General features: G+C 37.2%; 1 protein-coding gene across 1 annotated transcript in view; it reads left to right on the plus strand.

The window, feature by feature from the left end:
- LOC107665647 (ras/Rap GTPase-activating protein SynGAP-like) overlaps nt 1–20,121 on the plus strand; it is a 116,718-nt gene that overhangs the window by 55,022 nt on the left and 41,575 nt on the right. Inside the window, exon 4 of the mRNA XM_016456614.1 lies at nt 16,670–17,001. Coding sequence (XP_016312100.1) covers nt 16,670–17,001 — 332 coding nt within the window. The remainder of the gene's footprint in view (nt 1–16,669; nt 17,002–20,121) is intronic.

The following is a 20,121-nucleotide window of genomic DNA, read 5'->3' on the forward strand; positions in this document are numbered from 1 at the left end:
TTCAGGAACCGGTATCGAAGTCAAGGTATCGGTATCGATATCGAAAAATTTTGAACGATACCCAGCTATATATATATATATATATATATATAAGTTATTGATTTTATATTGAAGTTATTGAGCTCCAATGTTGCTTGGACAGAATGATGAGGTCCAAACAGCAACAGAATGATGACAGAATCTTCAGATTTTTTTTTTTTGGTGGATTATCGCTTTAATGAGAAACATCTGAGGCAAAGTCAGTACTTAATATAGCTGAGAACTCCATTAAGCCTCCTTATAATGTGAACAATAAAATGTTAACCTCTCTGTGTAATTGTTCATTCTCAGCGTGTGAGTCACACATAGTGCTGTAAGTGCTTGTCTGGTGTGTGTCGGTGTTTGTTAGTCTTGCCCGGCTGCTGTTTGGTGTTGATCCCAGTAGGTGGTAAACTGGGGGAGGTGGGTGGAACCGTTGTTCATGAACTCTAGTGATGATGAGTTCTCTCTTACACTCGCTTCACTGCTGGTTACCAGGATTCCACCAATACAAGAAATCATCTCACATTCAACCTGGAAAAACACTGACATTTATTAATATCACGTGATTGCATTACATGCATCAGGCCTGATGCAAAAGAAAAAATACTGCATATTTCTCAGAGGTTGCTCTTTCAAAGCAGGAGACTTAATTGAGTCCTCAGTTATGAATTTGCTTGGTCTGAGATAATTATTTAAAATGTGTTTTATTTCGTCTACATATCTAAGAAATAAAAATAGGGTAATGCCTTATTCTGCAATATGGTTATGCAGAATAAGGCATTAATATGTGCTTTATAAGTACTAACAAACAGCCAAAATACTAGTAATATGCATGCTAATAAGCAACTAGTTAGTAAACTAGGTAATTGGTCCCTAAACTGAAGTGTTACCACATTATATTCGTTACTACGAACAATAGCATTTATTAATCTTAATGTTAGGTTCAAAATTTACTAATACATTATTAAAATCAAAAGTTGTATCTGATAGCATTAGTTAATGCACTGTGAACGAACTTGAACATGGACATTTTTATTAACTAACATTAACAAAGGTTAATAAATGCTTTAAAATATATATTGTTCATTATTAGTTCATGTTAGTCAATGCATGAACTAATGTTAACAAATTCGACCTTATTGTAAAAGTGTTACCAAAAACAGAAACATTTAGAGAGAGTGTGATTATGTAAAGCTAATATTATATTTTCAATTTAAATGTATTATTTATTAAATGTATTAATAAATGTATAATTTATTAGAAATATTTTACAAATATATATTTTTTAATTGATTTATATTTAAATATTTCTATTTTATTTTTATCAAATAATAAATATAATATTCTAATAATAATTATAATCAAAAATCTCTTTTACAAGAATATTTCACAATATGACTATAGTTAAGATGATATGATCTTGTCAGTCCTGTGTCTTGTGTTTTCCTCCCCCACGTGCTCCATGTCCTAGTTTCTCCCATGTCTCATTGTGTTGCTTGATTTCAGGTGTTGCCTCATTAGTTCCAGGTGTGTCTCGTTATTCCCGTGATTAGTCCCATAATTTAAGCCCTGTGTGTTTCCATGTCTAGGGTCCGGTATTGTTTGTCTATCCTCTCTGCTTACGTGTGCTTTCCTTTGGTTTGGATTAATAAAGACTATTGTTTGAATTCTCCTTCGTCTCCTCACTCCGTCACAGTAGCAGCAGCAGCGTGACAGATCTAGGGAGAATCTGATAATAAATATTGTATATTTTATTGTATATGCATATTTCACAACGAGTCTCAATTTGTTCTCTCTTCAGTCTCTATCTCCCTGAACTTCTTATATTCCTGTATATGTATGTATGTATGTATAATATGAGTGTACACACACATGCCTCCAGCTGTTTTCTATACTATCATTTCTGTCTCTAGCTTCTTATATTTGTCTCCTGAGAAGAAGACCCCATAATTAGTGTCTCAAACTCTGCTCAAATTTGCCAAGATATCAAAGTCGACAGACTCAGTTAAAGTCTCCATTTGTTCTCAGTTTAATCTCATTGCTGTCTCTGAGAAACAACGGAGCAACTGAAGAGATCTCCTCTCTGATCTTTCTTCGCCATGGGCTGTTTCTTTTAAAGAGGAAACGTCTCAGAAGGGAGTAATTGTATGCTAACGAACACAGTCAGGCAAATTGAAAAGCTGAAAGAAAATGTGAAAGAGAAAAGAGACATTTGTACATTGAGCTTAGCCTAAAATCGCTGATGGTAACCATGGAAATAATTATAGAGCAGACAGATTGCTAGATAGAAAGGAAAAATGAAAGAGAGGGGAGGAATTTAGAAGAGGGAGAGAAAGAAGAGTGCATATTTGGATCTTCAATCTTGCTTTAAGTTTTAATAAAACTCGGCACTAGGCGGGTTTTAAATTGGCTTTGATCACGTATAATGATCTTTTAATTAAATGCACATATGGTCTTGAATGAGGGATATACATTAGCCACATCCATTCTCTTGCGGTCTGGATCAATCGCGGCCTTCTTGAGGTGGATATCCAATCATCAGGAGGTATGAGGTGTGCGCCAGCTGTCTTTGTGAGCATTAAGACTCCTCTCCACTGGAGATGTGTCCGGCTCGGCTTCGCCTCAATGCTTTAACTTTAGTGCTCGCTGTTTTGGGCTTGCAGGCCGGAAGCAGTCGTCATGGAAACATGTCTTTATAACACACTGATCATTTACACAGAGCAGTTTGTCTGAAAATGACCGTTCTTGATTAAATTCGTCAAAAAGCCTCTTTCATGCAGTGTGGGTGTAATGTGTTACAGACCCTGTCAAGCAATACAGTTTTATAGGTTTTAGTGCTACTTCTAAAAGTTGATTAAATAAAGTTTAAGTAGACACACATTTAAAATATATTAATATGTATATTTAGAAACAGAAATATATATCTGTGTATATATTTATACTTCTGTTCAATGGTTTGGGGTCAGTTATTTTATTTAATTTTTTTAAACAAATTCATGCTCTTATTCAGGAAGAATGCAGTAATCAAATGTGACAGTAAAACATTTTACAGAAAATTTCCTTTAAAAAAAAAAAAAAAAAAAAATGCTGTTCTTTTGAGCTTTTTATTCTTCAAAGAATCCTAAAAAAATTCCCAAAAAATGTAAAACTTTTTTCAACATTGAACGTTGCTTTTAAAATGTTAAAATAATAACAAAAAAAAACAGTTTAAAAAACAATTTAAATTGTTAAAAAACAAATTGAAGTAATTTCATAATATAATGTAATATTTCAGTGCTTACAGTATATGCATATGTATGTATATGCATATATTTTAAACTTTAATGTTAAAGTTATAAAATAAAAACTATAATATGCAACTATAAAATTTAAATGATATGTATATGCACTTATATATTTAAAAACGTTATTAAAACAAGTACATTATATTATAAATAGTCATAATGTAAATTATATATATTAATGTATTTATATATATTAATTAATTATATATATATATATTAGTGCATGTACAGTACAGAGACACTGTTATTGTTTATATTTTTAATATACCAATACCAGAATGTAATATATTTATTACATAATGTGTGTGTGTGTGTGTGTGTGTGTGTGTGTGTGTGTGTGTGTGTGTGTGTGTGTGTGTCTGTGTGTCGCGGTGACTACTGTGTAGGAGCGAAGGAGCGCGGAGACGAAGGAGAGTCACGAACAATTAAAAGTCTTTAATGATCCAAACAGGGGGTAAAACAGGGCAGGCAGGCACACACACGTAGCATCGATGACACCGGAAAAAGGAACAAAAAAACAGACAACACTTTAAAAACAAGACTAAACAAGGGAAGATGATGAGACACACCTGAACTGAATGAACACAATCAAACAAGGGAGAAAACTAGGTCACGGAGCACATGGGGAGAAAAACACACACAAACAGTCCAGGGGTATGACAGTTCGCCCCTTTCCCGGAAGGCACATCCTCGTGCCACAGGAACAACAAAGGGAGGGACGGAGGGGAACTCAGGAGGAGGTTTGGGTGGAGGACGGACACCCGGGAGGAGGACAGCAAACAGAGTCCAGGGTGGAGACGACGGAGGGAGGAGACAGGAGGAGCCAGGGCGGACCAGATGGAGGGAGGAGCCAGGGAGGAGACAGGAGGAACTTGGAGCAGGCGGAGCCAGGCGGGACCCAGGCCACAGCCATGAAGTCAACCCACGGTGGAGCCGACGGAGGGAGGAGCCATGGTGGAGGAAGGGCTGACGACTCCAGGGGGGCGACCGACGGCGGCGGAGCAGGTGGAGGAGCCCGAGGCAGAGACGGAGAGCCGATGAGCCAAGGCGACAGGGAGGATCCGGAGGGCCAAGGTGGTGCAGATGGTTCAGGCGACCGAGGCGGAGGTGGGGATTCGGAAGGCCACGGTGGAGCCGGAGCGACAGAGGACCAAGGAGGAGCCGAAGGGAAGGAGGAGCCTGACAGAGCCAGAGGGCCGGAGGAGTGGAGTCCTGAGGCGACGGATGGTCGACGACAGACCAAGACGGAGCCGGAGGGACGAGGGAGCCCAGTGGAGCCAGTGGACTGCCAGGCCACGGCGGAGGGGAGGGAGCTAGGAGCCATGGTGGAGCCGCTGGGTCGACGGGCCGAGGCGGAGTCTGGGACTCAGAAGCTGGAGGCGGAGGCAAGGGATACTCCAGCCTTGCCAACGATGGAGACTGGCAGACCCGCAGTGCTCGCACCGAACAAACAAGATGGTGGGCTGAGGGTGAGCAGAGGGGCTGCCAGACGACAGCGGTGGAGGAGGCAGGAGCGGGAGGTTGGGTGGGCATTTCTGAGCCTCTGGGCTCTCAGGGCTGGTGTGCGCTGCCCACACACACCAAATCGCAACTCCCAGCACTGGGAGCGTGTCAGACAGGGGAACGACAGGGCTGGCAGACAGTTCAGGGCAGACTGGTAAGTCCGAGGTAGGTGGGAGGAGAATGGGCATATCCACATATATATCTGCCTCCCAGTCTATTAAATCCCCTTCAAAGTCCAGCAGTTCCAGATACACAATAAGCTCAACCTCCGGCTTTTTCCCTCGTGGCGGGCGTTGTAGCCGGCTCTCGCACCTGGTCTGATGTCATAAAGAGCTCCGGCTCCACGGCGATCCTCAGCTCAGTCGCTCCATGCGACGATGACTCGTCGGTCGCAGCGGTCTCGGCTCTCCGTCAGCGGTGGGTTTGGGCTTGAGCTCCGCACAGCGGGGTGATGGTGGGCTGGCCTCAAGCCCAAACCCACCGCTGATGGGCTCTGGGTCTGGCTGTGCTCTGGATCGGGGATAGATGCTCTCCAGTGTGTGTGTGTGTGTGTGTGTGTGTGTGTGTGTTTGTGTGTTTGAATTATTAATGCATATTTATATATTAAGAATAGTCCACCCAATTGTTTTAGGTCAAATTATCATACAGGTCATACAAGTTAGAAACGACATGAGGATAAATGATGAAAGGAATTTTCATTTTTGTGTGACCTTTCCCTTTAAGAAGCACTGTACTATCACTCTTCTAAGCGATCAGACTGTCAGCCTGCCAGAATATCATAGAAACTTGAGGGTGTGCTTTTTTAACCAGAACCTCTTAGCAACCAGTCCGAGACTCAGAACACCCTAGCAACCGCATAGCAACACACTGAAAACCTCAGAACACCTTGGCAACTGCGTAATGCTCTGGCAACCACCCACAACACCCTTGTGGTCCAAATCGAATGTAAAAATCTTTGCTTGTATAATTTATACGATAGAATTAAAAGCAAAGATAGCAGCAAAAGCTAACATGCGACTCGCAGTGCCTCTTTGTACTGTACGCGCACTCTCCGAGTTAAATCTGCATTGTCATTTGTCTTCAGTTTGTGTAGTTGTGTAATTACACACATTCCTCCCACATAACCTGCCTCTACAGAAGCCTCTCCACTCACCGGCTGCCTGCGAGCGTCACATACACACACACACACACACACACACACACACGCTCACACACAACAGAGCTGTGTGTGCGAGAGAGAGTGAAAAAGACAGAGAGAAAGTGAGAAAGAGTTTGCCCCAGGCTTTGACATGAAGTTCTCTCCATCAAATCCCATCTCTCCCCCACCACCCTGTCCAGCTCAGCCCCTCTTCTCTCCTCTCGTCTCCTCGAGTGAGTGAGAGCGCAGTAAAGAAAAGGACAATTGCAGGAAAGGATGCATCGCCTTGCTGCTGGTATTCTTGTGTGCATGACTGGAAACGAGCAAACCGGAATACAGCAAGAAGGACTTCCAGCTTTTCCTCGTGCGAAGGATTTCCATTTTGGAATTGCTTTCAGAAGTCCTCATGCAAATCCGTCCGTTTGAAGCGGAGCTTTGATGCATTGCTAAACGCGTCGGTTTTGTGCAAGAATTAACGTTTGAACTCCGTGCGCTCGGAGGATTTATGCGTCAGTGTCACTGGCACAGCTGCGGAGAAGTCTGGCTCCGTCACACGCGCACACACACACACGCAAGTTTGCATTAGATGCCAGTGTTTTACTGTCTATGGAAATGTTAGCTTAGAATAAACACCTTAGTCATGTGCGCGCATACTCCGAAAAGTTCTCTCGTAGAGAGTTTTAAATGTAGATAGCTCGATTGCAACGCTAAACGACGCCCTAAAATAGCTAAAGTAAAACATGAGAGAGTTTCACCGTAGATCTGGTGTTGGTAACCGCAGTAAAGGCAGAAGGGAAGCGGCTCGTCGGTTCGGGGTCGTGCGTAAAGGCGCCGGCAAGCATCGCCGGGACCCTGAGCTCTCCATCTGGCGCTCTGCTGAGGAACAGCCGATGTCAGGGCTGGAGAGAGTGACTGAGACGAGGTGGAGAAATGAGACACAACAATTCTAACAGTTAAACACGCCAGATTTATCCTTTTATACATATAAAGTGCAAATTCTTGAGTGTAAATATTCATTTTTAACAATTCTTACTATTCTTGTAGGTAAATACATTTAGATATTCAAGTAGAAGTCATAAATATAGTATTAGTGAAATATATGTATTCAACTAAGTAAACTACTATTATATTTATCCTACATTTGATTGCAATAACCAGAGTTAATGCATAAATGCCTTTTTCTAGCTAGGGTTTACATTTAAAGATTAGAATTATGGCATATTAGGTCAAAATGGTTGTACAGAGTTGTACATGAATTCATATGGGATTACTTAAAGAAAAAAGAATACATTTATTAAGTGGTCAGAAAGTCATCAATGCCATATTTGAGAGCAGAGTGCATATAGACACATGATTACAACCAAACATGGTGTGGGCATTCATCGTTCTGGTGACCTTTAAAGGAACTCTTGACCTGCCAAGGGAAAGAAATCATTCACAAGTTAAACAGAAGAAAGTGACTTAAAAAAGAAAATCGTGACTGGATTATGATCAGAGATGGACAGTTTGGACAATTCGTCTTTCTTGGTGGCTTGAGATTACTTCTGGAGCCTGGATGGGAATAATTAAGGAGGAATAAGGGATTGTACCGCCCCTTACAGTTGCATTCTGCTGTAGGTAGGAATGAGCTGCACATTACAGTTGGTTGTTTGATTTTGTAACTGGGAAGACATGGGGTCACATCATTTATTTGGCCTTTAGATTAAATGGCAAGCTGATTTTATTTAGAAGATAAAATGAGAAAAATGCATTAAAAATGGTCAGGTTTATCAAACGAATGACCTCATAAATCAGTCATCACCCTGATTGGCTTTTTGTGCTCATGAAATATACTACAAATCTTTTTACTATACTACATTTTGACTATATGTAATGCTGCGGAGATCTTTAGTCATTTGATTCATGCATATCTACTGTATTTTAGTCTGTGGAACTGTTTTAAAGGTTGTTTCGTGATGCTTTTTCTGAAAAGAGTGTTAGGTAGCTATAAAAACACCCACTGCTGCAGGAGAATAATCCTTGAAAATGACAAAAGAAGAAAGAAATGCACAGAAGTCCTTTGGCAATTTGTCTCCAGTATTTACAGGCATCACTTTTTTCTTTTCCAGCTTCCAAAGATCTAAAAACACTAAAAGATGTTCTTAGAAATCTTTTTTTTTATTATTATTGAACATGAAGTGTGTAATTTTTGTGCCACTAGAGGAACGAAATGAACTGGACAAATAATGACTGTCAAACAGGTTTCCCGAACACTCCCATTTGTCAAACAAACTGATAGCCCCGCCTCCAAACTCACACCATTGGCATTTGTATTTTTGCATAATGCAAATGTTGTATTGACCATTCAGCACCCAGAACTGGAATTGTTCGCTATATTACTTAAAATAAAATAAATAAAATATACAAAAACTTATTTTATTTCACCCAGTTGCCAACGAAACATTTCTCATATTCATGTAGTTTAACTTGATGTACTAAAGTAACTAAAAATGTAACAAATTAAAATGACTCAAATTTAAAAATGAATGATTAATATCAATAACTCAATAGTTCAGACAAAACTAGTCATTTACAGCACAGCTGGTGTTGCATTAATTATAACTGTCTCGGAGGATTTATGCGTCAGTGTCACTGGCACAGCTGCGGAGAAGTCTGGCTCCGTCACACGCGCACACACACACACGCAAGTTTGCATTAGATGCCAGTGTTTTACTGTCTATGGAAATGTTAGCTTAGAATAAACACCTTAGTCATGTGCGCGCATACTCCGAAAAGTTCTCTCGTAGAGCGTTTTAAATGTAGATAGCTCGATTGCAACGCTAAACGACGCCCTAAAATAGCTAAAGTAAAACATGAGAGAGTTTCACCGTAGATCTGGTGTTGGTAACCGCAGTAAAGGCAGAAGGGAAGCGGCTCGTCGGTTCGGGGTCGTGCGTAAAGGCGCCGGCAAGCATCGCCGGGACCCTGAGCTCTCCATCTGGCGCTCTGCTGAGGAACAGCCGATGTCAGGGCTGGAGAGAGTGACTGAGACGAGGTGGAGAAATGAGACACAACAATTCTAACAGTTAAACACGCCAGATTTATCCTTTTATACATATAAAGTGCAAATTCTTGAGTGTAAATATTCATTTTTAACAATTCTTACTATTCTTGTAGGTAAATACATTTAGATATTCAAGTAGAAGTCATAAATATAGTATTAGTGAAATATATGTATTCAACTAAGTAAACTACTATTATATTTATCCTACATTTGATTGCAATAACCAGAGTTAATGCATAAATGCCTTTTTCTAGCTAGGGTTTACATTTAAAGATTAGAATTATGGCATATTAGGTCAAAATGGTTGTACAGAGTTGTACATGAATTCATATGGGATTACTTAAAGAAAAAAGAATACATTTATTAAGTGGTCAGAAAGTCATCAATGCCATATTTGAGAGCAGAGTGCATATAGACACATGATTACAACCAAACATGGTGTGGGCATTCATCGTTCTGGTGACCTTTAAAGGAACTCTTGACCTGCCAAGGGAAAGAAATCATTCACAAGTTAAACAGAAGAAAGTGACTTAAAAAAGAAAATCGTGACTGGATTATGATCAGAGATGGACAGTTTGGACAATTCGTCTTTCTTGGTGGCTTGAGATTACTTCTGGAGCCTGGATGGGAATAATTAAGGAGGAATAAGGGATTGTACCGCCCCTTACAGTTGCATTCTGCTGTAGGTAGGAATGAGCTGCACATTACAGTTGGTTGTTTGATTTTGTAACTGGGAAGACATGGGGTCACATCATTTATTTGGCCTTTAGATTAAATGGCAAGCTGATTTTATTTAGAAGATAAAATGAGAAAAATGCATTAAAAATGGTCAGGTTTATCAAACGAATGACCTCATAAATCAGTCATCACCCTGATTGGCTTTTTGTGCTCATGAAATATACTACAAATCTTTTTACTATACTACATTTTGACTATATGTAATGCTGCGGAGATCTTTAGTCATTTGATTCATGCATATCTACTGTATTTTAGTCTGTGGAACTGTTTTAAAGGTTGTTTCGTGATGCTTTTTCTGAAAAGAGTGTTAGGTAGCTATAAAAACACCCACTGCTGCAGGAGAATAATCCTTGAAAATGACAAAAGAAGAAAGAAATGCACAGAAGTCCTTTGGCAATTTGTCTCCAGTATTTACAGGCATCACTTTTTTCTTTTCCAGCTTCCAAAGATCTAAAAACACTAAAAGATGTTCTTAGAAATCTTTTTTTTTATTATTATTGAACATGAAGTGTGTAATTTTTGTGCCACTAGAGGAACGAAATGAACTGGACAAATAATGACTGTCAAACAGGTTTCCCGAACACTCCCATTTGTCAAACAAACTGATAGCCCCGCCTCCAAACTCACACCATTGGCATTTGTATTTTTGCATAATGCAAATGTTGTATTGACCATTCAGCACCCAGAACTGGAATTGTTCGCTATATTACTTAAAATAAAATAAATAAAATATACAAAAACTTATTTTATTTCACCCAGTTGCCAACGAAACATTTCTCATATTCATGTAGTTTAACTTGATGTACTAAAGTAACTAAAAATGTAACAAATTAAAATGACTCAAATTTAAAAATGAATGATTAATATCAATAACTCAATAGTTCAGACAAAACTAGTCATTTACAGCACAGCTGGTGTTGCATTAATTATAACTGTCTCTGCGTATTGAGCTGGGATAAAAGAAATGTACATAAACATCTGAAAAATTACATCTTTAAGACTAATACTCAATAAGGCTTCATTTCAAATAAAATAGTTGTAATTTCTTTGTTTTGTTCAAGCCCCGTGCACCATTACAAATCCAATTTAGGCATAAAAATCGATCCGCCACCAACTCCACACATATCAATCAGAGGCTGAGCAGTAATTATTATTTTTTTCATTAGTTTCACTTTTTATCATGTTTGCTCTCCCCCTCCTCTCGCTGTCTCTCTCTCTTCCGTTCTGTCTCTCTCAAAGGGACTGAAGCTTGAAGCTGTTTCCACCCACACACTTCTGCTCTGGCTTTCAGCTTGACATCAGATTTACATTGAGAATAAAAAGTGCACACACACACACACACACACACACACACATGCGTGCTCTCACCCACACAGACACGTACTTGTACACACCTATGTTGGGAGGAATATTAAAGTCCATTATTGTGTGATAGAAAATATGTCCTCTTATCCTGGAGATGCAGAACACAGGCTTATTGTGTTTGATAACAAACTCCATCGAATTGCAACTTGCCATTTCTCGTCCATCCGACTGTGTTGTGACATACGTGTTCACATGCGTGTTAGTCTGTGTTCCATCACTTCAGTGTTTCATCATGTTAGTCAAATGTAAGGTACTAGAAAATGTTGCCATGGCAACCAAATAAAGAGCCTGGATTTGGATCAAAGAAGACAGAGGGAGAAATTGAAATGAATGGACGTATCAAGTCCTCTTTACTTTGGCTTTCAGTTTGGCGTAATTAAAAGGAATAGTGACCTCTGGCCTGCGATCAGGTTCAGTCCATTAAGTCCTGCAGTTCTTGAAGGGCGTTCGTAAGGGTGAACATTAAGTCATGTTTTTAATGCTCTATCCATCCCAGATGCATTCAAGTGAATTATAGTTTATTTCTGTACCATGTGACAATTCATATTGGAAACTAGAGATTGATTTAAGTAAATCATTTGCTGAATCATTTGTCTTGCTCTGACATATTGCGCACAGTCACAGTATATATATATATATATATATATGTACACACACACACACACACGCACACACACACACTATATATATATATATATATATATATAGTACTTTTAGTATAATGTTCAGTTTAGTTTGTTATTTAAGCAATGAGGTAAGAGATGTTTTCCTATATTGTGAATATATGGTTAATGAATACTGGATTCTTCAGAAGACTTCAGAAGTGAGTGTATTCACAATATGGCAAAATATAGCATTTTGAAAAATGTTGGTAACCAAACAGTTGACGGTAGTCTTTAAAATAAAATGCTGAATTGGCTTCCATACTATGGAAAAAATACTATGGAACTACTGTGAAAGTCAATGGCTACCGTCAACTGTTTGATTACAACAGAAGAAAGAAACTCATACAAATGTTGTATTGACCAATCGGCATCCAGGACTGGAATTGACTGGCGATACATCAAGAGTAGGGATGAAAATTCTAGGAAATATAGTGATTCTGTTTCACAACTTGATTGCACTTAACAATTTCTTGGTTCCGTGATAGTTCTGTCTTATGTTATTGTAGTAATTTTAAGGAAGAAAGAATGGACAGTGTTTGAAAAACAATATTGCATTCATTCTGAATTCAACAGAGCAATCAGAACAAATCAGAACAAAGTTATACATTCTTCAAAGTCTCGCAGTCGTCATGGAAACACATGTCTCTATAACACGCTGATTATTTCATCTGAAAATGACCATTCTTTTTTAAATTCATCAAAAAGCCTCTTTCATACAACGTGGGCGTGATTTTTTTAAAGACTCCATTAACAATTTCGTGGGTTTTAGTGCTAGTGTACTTCTAAAAGTTGATTAAGTAGGTGTTTTTTAAAAATAAATGTATATTTATATTCAGCAGGGACACATTAAGTTGATCAAAAGTGACAGTAAAGACTTTTATAATGTTCAAAAATATTTCTATTTCAAATGAATGTTGTTGTTTTAAGCTTTCTGTTCATCAAAAATTTAAAAGTGGCACAATTTCCACAAAAATATTTGGCAGCAACTGTTTTCAACATTGACAATAAGAAATGTTTCTTACATTGTATTTATTTATTTTTTTTAACAATTGTATACATTTTTTTTTAAACAGTAATTTGTTATTACTGTTTTGTTGAGTTCAGAAAGTATCCTTATATTTAATGTATAAATGTACTAACTTTGTTATGTCTCTTAAACCTAAGACAGAGTGTAATCTATGCTGTGTCTGTGGAGTGGAATATATGATACAAAATTAAGTTTTAATCGAACAAGGAACAATTACTCACGTGTGAAAGCTGATTGTTGATTCAGAGTAATAAAAAAGAAGATTCTTGTCTTTTGTCACGGCAACAACTCTGATGCTTGTTGCATGTTTTTATGGTCTTCTGTCCCTACTGGCACACATACACAAAAAAAAAACTATTAGTGGAGCCAAAAGTCATAAAATTATTCATTTACAGTATACAGTATTACAGAACCAGTCCTATTTGAAAAAAAAAAATAGAACCAACTCTGAATAAGAACCAGTTCAAGATTGCCAAATGTAGTCAAGAGACAAGAACACTGGCCTCAGATGAATCAATATGTAAAATATATTTGACTATAACTGATGTATTACATAATAAGATCTGTGAAATCAGCTCAGTCAAGGCTGTGCATCAGGAGAGAGTACATCAGATCAGGAGGAGAGATTTTGAGATTTGAGGTCTGATGTTTAGGATCGTGAAGAGACAGAAAAAACGGATGAGATTGAAAGTGCAGAGAATGGACTGGGAATGAATGTGAGAGGTGAGGAGAAGGAAAATGCTCTGATAAAAAAGAGAGAGGCAGAGAGATGGATAAATACACTGTTTGATTTATGTAAAAGAGTTGCGTGGGTGCAAGGCGAGAGAACTGTGTGGCTGTGTTTGTGTGTGTGTGAGCTTCAGAGATTGAGAGAGAGAGACAGATTGCATTGGCTGGAGAGAGGGTGGGTATTTACACTCAGATTTATGGGAGGGTTATCACAGCAGCGAGCAGGAGAGACGGATGGTTTGATGGTGGAGGACTGCTTCTTTCAGGCTGTTCCCCTCCCAGCACCTCTATGTTCATTAAACCGTCCATTCATTTGTTTCTGTTGGTCTTATTTTAATGACTTAACGTTCCTGAGCAATAGTCATGTCTACAGCTCTGCCAATGACTGCGCTTCTGTATCTGGTACTCACTCAAGGACGCCAGTCAATAAGCACTTTGTTTGCAAGTGCCTTTCTCTTGTGCCTGCAGTTAAGCTGTTTTATTTCTCATTGTTTTGCCATTTTCTTTACTGGTTGTGTAATTTTTATGGTCCAAAATTAACTTTTTGCCACTTCTGCCAAAAAGCAGTTTAATTGTGAACATTTACTGGCTATAAATATTGCTTGCTGGTCATGAAATTGGGGGAAGTTTGGGGTCAGTATGTTTTTTCTTTATTTATTTATTTATTAAAGATATTAATATTTCGAATTTCGAGGACACATTAAATTGATCAGAGGTGAAAGTAAAGATATGTATGTTACAAAAGATTTCTGTTTTCCTATTCCTTAGATATCTATGCAGCAGCACAATAGTTTTCAACGTTTATCAAAAATAGTGAAGGCATATTAGCATATTCAAATGATTTCTGGAGGATCGTGTCACACTGAAGACTGGAGTAATGATGCTGAAAATTCACCTTTGCATTCCAGGAATAAATTACATTTTAAAATATAGTACAGTAGAAAAAAGTTATTTTAAATGGTAATATTATTTAACAATTTTGCTGTTCTTAATGTAGCATAGAAGTCTATCTATCTATCTATATATATATATACACACACACACACACACACTATTCAAAAGTTTTTATTTATATTCATATCTACTTATAAAATTACATTATTTAGCTATTTTGAACAGACCAACTTAACCAACTTAAATTGAAACTCCTACTGTAAGTGACTGATTTGGAATAAAAATACTGTACATAGCACACATATAAATAATCAATAAATAGTCCATATTTAAACATTATTAATGAGTTTTGTATAGAATGAATTATGTTTATAGTTGCTGACATTTCTTTTGCTTAATTGGCCATTTTAGATGGATTGATGCTTGTTGAAATGCATTATGGGATTGCCTTCATCACAACAGCCAAAAGAAGGTATCTTACCTTTTGGAACAGCCTTTGTGCTGGGAAAGCTGCCTACATTGGCAGTCCACTTGGTTTTGGGACAAAGCCATAGTGTCACTCGCAGCATCATATACGAGATGAGCCAGACTCCGTCTCTCGCTGAAATGCAACCTGGCACAAAAACGTAAAGAAAAGCCACATTGAATTTTTTGCTCATATTGTTGTTTTAGTGGCTTAATGCAACAAACATGTGACAAAATATGTCTTCCCATGATAAATTTTCCACTAAAAAGTTGTTAAAATTAATGTGATTAATGACGGATATCATTGATTACATCAGCAAGTGACAGTCTATAGTTCTTAATTTGTGATCTAAGATGTATTGGTTTACAAAATGGCTAGTAACTGACAAATAACTCTAGCAACTCGAATTTGGCAATTATTTAAGTTTGTTTTGCTGGTGATATGAGGGCATTAACCCCATTAACAGGTGTATTTATTGCCCATGATGTATTTAATCCACATCTGAAAGTATAAAGCAAATAGTGCTCGGATAGTCATGTTTGCATGATGGCCATCGTTATGTAGAATAAAATAACTTTTTCTAATCCACTGATGTGAAGTCTTTACAGTATGTCATGTGAATGAACAACTTTTGAACATGTTTGCCAAAAATACTATTTCTGTTAGATATTATTAGATATTTTTATTAGAATGGCTTCATCTGTGGCTATTTTTAAGTCTAAATTAAAAACGTATCTGTTCGATAAGGCTTTTAATTCTGGTTGAAGCACTCTTTATCCTTGTCCTATATTTTTGCTGGATGTTATGATGTTTTTCTTTCCTTTTTCTCTCCTTGTTCTTGGTGTTACTGTTTTTATTTTTCATTGTGTTTTTGCTGTTTTTAGTTATTCTGTTGTAAAGCACATTGGTCAACTCTGGTTGTAGTAAACAGTGCTATATAAATAAAATTGCCATTGCCATATTAAAAGTGGGGTAAAATACTTCACTAAAATGCAAATTCACTAAAATTAAATAAAATTAATTTTCATTATTGGGTGATTTATTCCTTTAATAATAAGCTTACAATGTTATTTAGTATTATTTATATGCTGTGAAGGATGCTTCATAGGATGCTATATCCTATTTTGAATAGGCCTTTACTTTTATATTTTCATTTTTATTTTAGTTGAAGTTTTAGTAATTTTCTTATGTGCTCTTGTAATTTTTTGTATTACTTTTTTATATTTCTATTTACCTTAAATTTATTTATTTATTTCAGTTTTAGTAATTTTAAAATGTAGTAATTAGTCATTTTAGTAACTTATTACTTATTTAAAATTATTTTTTTATTCAGTTTGTTACCAAGGCAACATTTCTCATTTCTCATTTTTTTGTCTAATATTTATTATTTTTTATTATTTTATTTTATTTCAGTTAACAAAAACTATTTTAAATAGTTTAGTTAACAATACACTATACACTATATGACACTATAAAATAAAAGACTTTTAAAATCTAATCAAATTTCTACAATCAGCTCAAATATTTATGTAAACATGATTGATATCCTCTGACTGAAGCTTAAAAACAAATCAGTCTGTGAGTCTGTGCCCATCGTAGACTATGAAAAATATCTGACTGCTTAAAATCTGCAGACTGGCTCAGACTTTCGGCAACAAGCATTGACTCGTCCAAACTGCAAATCAGGGCAAAAATCTGTGCAAACATCATTGTTTTCCAGCCTGCCGTTATCTGCATTACATGTATTACATTATCTGCTGTTGGTTGTGATACTTTGCTCTGGCTCTCTCTTTCAGACCAAGCTCGGCTCCGGCGGAAGAGCATCGCCACCGGGAAGCAGCCAAGCATGGAGATCCCACCCCCTGCCCCCCCACAACCCTTCCGACAATCCGTGAGTACCCCGCCGTTCCGTCCCCGATCCCTGTCTCCCTCCACCGGCCTGTCCTCTTCACAGTCACAAAAGAGAGTCAGTACCCCTCCGCTCCCCCGTTCCCTCCCGCTCTCCCCGACCATCTCTCTGACTCTCCCTCCCTCAGTCCCGCTCTCTCATTGGGCTGCTGGTGAGTGGAAGGTTGTGGGTTCTAATCCATGGACTGGACCCAGTGTGGCGGCTCTGCCCTCTCTTGAGGTAGGTTATCTAACAGCTGAGCTCGGCTTGTGCTGTGGGTTCGAGCAGCCGGCGAGTGTCTCGGAGGTGTTAGACAAACAGTTAGTCACGCAGGAAGCAAACATGTTCATCTCTTCCCAAGCCAATAATTGAGTCATTATGTCTGAGTTCATCAAATTTAACGGCCAATTTCTTGGCAATAAACTAGTGGAGACCTTTTTGCCTGTTTAATAATAGGATGAATGAGAAGACTTGTTAGTGTCCCGGTTTAATTCAAGTGTTCGGGGATTTGAGCGGCATGGAAAAAGGGACAGTTCACCCAAAAAATGAAAAATTATGTCATAATTTGCTCACCCTCAAGTTATTCCAAAGCTGTATGAGTTTCTTTCTTCTGTTGAACGTAAAAGAAGATATTTGGAAGAATTTTGGTAACCAAATAGTTGACGGTAGCCATTGACTTCCATTTTATTTGACAGAATTTTCATTTTTGGGTGAACTGTCCCTTTAAAACTGAAATGAAATAATGAAAATGTACAATTGTAGCTCTGCCAAAAAAAGAATACAATATTGTTACTCTGCGATAAAATGAACATGAATACTTTTGTTTAGTGTCCCGGTTTAAATTAAATGCATTTTAGCAGCATGAAAAGTAAACTGAAAACTGATAAACTAATGTAGACCTTTTTGTCTATTTAAATAAGGATGAGCGTGATGACTTTTGTTTAGGTTTACTGTCCCAGTTTAATTCAAATGCTAAGGGATTGAGTGCCATGAAAAATACTTAAAACTGAAAATAATACATATGAACCATTGCAACCATGATCAATTTTTCTAAAATAATTGTTTTGGACATGATTATTTATAACTGCCCATTTTACAGAAACAGTGGTTACTGCAAAAATATTAGAAATATAGGAAAATATATTATTTTCAAAGTTGCACTAAAACAAGGATTATTAGAGTATGTTTAACAAGAAGTCTTTCTGCTCAAAACTTTCTCATTTACTGCAGTGTCTTACTAGTGGTTTCTCAGTGTTTATTTGTGAATTCAGAGTGTTTATTTGCGATTTCTGAGTGAAAATGATTGCAAATTAAATCCTACACCATTTTTTTTTCTCGGTGTAGTGAAAAATAAAAGCCATACAAATCAATTCAAGGTTTTATCTGTGAGTAAAAAATTAAATTTCTAATTGCTGTATGGTTGCTTATTGGCCCTAGTCAAAAGAGTCCATCTGTGATTTTCTGCCTCTAGATATGACTCAAGTCCCTTATTCAGTGTTAGTTCGTGAGATTTTTGACCAGTTTTTTGTCTGGTAGACACAAATTGTAAAAAATAAATAAAACAAATAAATAAGTTGTCCTATTACTTAGCACCACAGCTCTCTTTAACATGGCACATGAATTGAGGCATCATTCATTTCTGTCGCACAAATGATGTAAGACAAGTGCTAAGTAAAAAAAAATGCTTGTTGAAGTATGAGCAGTAGTAATATTGATGCTTGCATTAGCAAACACTACTAAAAACTGTATTAACAGAACATTTTGGCAGAAACTCTGGTTGCTGTGGTACATTTTTTGGGAAGGTGATGTCAGCAAATTACTGCGATAGTAAAAGAGGTACGCCAATGACATGATACTGCAATACCGTAACGTTTTTTACATGCTTAATATTTGATTGGTAATCAGAATATAATTTTGTAAGTTAATATATGATATTAGAAAAGTGCATAAAGGCACTTTTTAAAGTCTATTTTTATTAAATTATTCTCACTTTCATGGATATAGAAGACCACAAAGAGTCTTAATATCAGTCCTTTCTGAAATTAATCTAAATTCTGCTTTAGAAAAACACAGCTCATTTAGGACTGCAGAAATCAAGCGTAGCATCAGTTCTGGCAGGTCACGTTAGTCAAGCTCGCATCAGCTGACTCTCAGCTGATCTCCATCTACCTATGGGAATACGACACCTATCTAAGCATTCAAATATAAGGTCCCGAAGTAGTATCAGCAGTTTTCGCATTGCTCAATAGCTAATTACCCTCCTCCATCCCCAACTCCTCCTCTGTCAGTCGGGATTCAGCCTTCTGATTCTCCTTTGAATCAGACTAATTCTAAAATGTGTACATAAAATTATTGAACTTTAACAATATCTGCAATACATTTATGTTGGTTCTGTTCTGTTTACCCTGGGGGGGTTATTGCTGCTCTCACTGCTCTCATCCATGCTAGGCTGCATGGATGTGCAGGGAGTTCTTGCCCAGAACAGAACCATACCGCCAATCCAAACTGTATGCTAATTGTCAATCATCTTGACGATAGTGGTCCTGACAGAACTGACTGGAAATAACAGTTCTTGCATGGCAGCAAAGTTTTTGGGTAGGTTTTAGGTTTAAATGGGAGATTTTTAAAATATAATCTGAAGTTTCTTTGTGAGTGTAATACTGAGGGTTAGTAGTTTAAAATAAGCCTCCTAACCAGAACTTTTGAGAAATATCAATACACTGCTGCCTTGCAAAAACTATAATCATCACAGAGCAAATGAGTTTCACAGCTTCATCTGCTGTGTCTAAACATTCTTCTGTTGATGGGTTGTCTCTTTTCAGGTTGTATCTGAGATTGCACGTCTTATGAAAGCATTACGAACACAGTGAGATGATCCAACTTTTTTTTTTTTTACTCTGCCGTGGCGTGAACCTCTTTCCTGCTGTTGCCATTCTGTTCTTACTGTAGGCGTCAGGAAATATTCATGAAGCAACACTTCCCACTATTGGTTGAGTGTGGATAGTACAACATTGCTGGAGTGTTTTGCCACCAGCAAAGGAAAAGCATTTCAGTCAGTTGCACCACAATTTTGCATCTGTTCATCTAATTAATGTTATAATTATGTATATTATTAATAATAAATTAATACATAAATATATTCAAATTAAATATGTTAAATATATAAAATAATTTTTAAACTTAAGTCCATTTTGTTTTTTTTATATAATAATACATATAACGAATTGCTTTTTAAAAAAATAATTAGTTATAATAATTTTTATTAGAATTTATGTTATTAATAATAAAAAAATGCAATTATTTTAAAGCAATTTTAATATATTTATATATATATATATATATATATGTGACCCTGGACCA

This window comes from Sinocyclocheilus anshuiensis, unplaced genomic scaffold (assembly GCF_001515605.1).
Source record: "Sinocyclocheilus anshuiensis isolate Anshui unplaced genomic scaffold, SAMN03320099.WGS_v1.1 scaffold980, whole genome shotgun sequence".
Classification (NCBI taxonomy): domain Eukaryota; kingdom Metazoa; phylum Chordata; class Actinopteri; order Cypriniformes; family Cyprinidae; genus Sinocyclocheilus; species Sinocyclocheilus anshuiensis.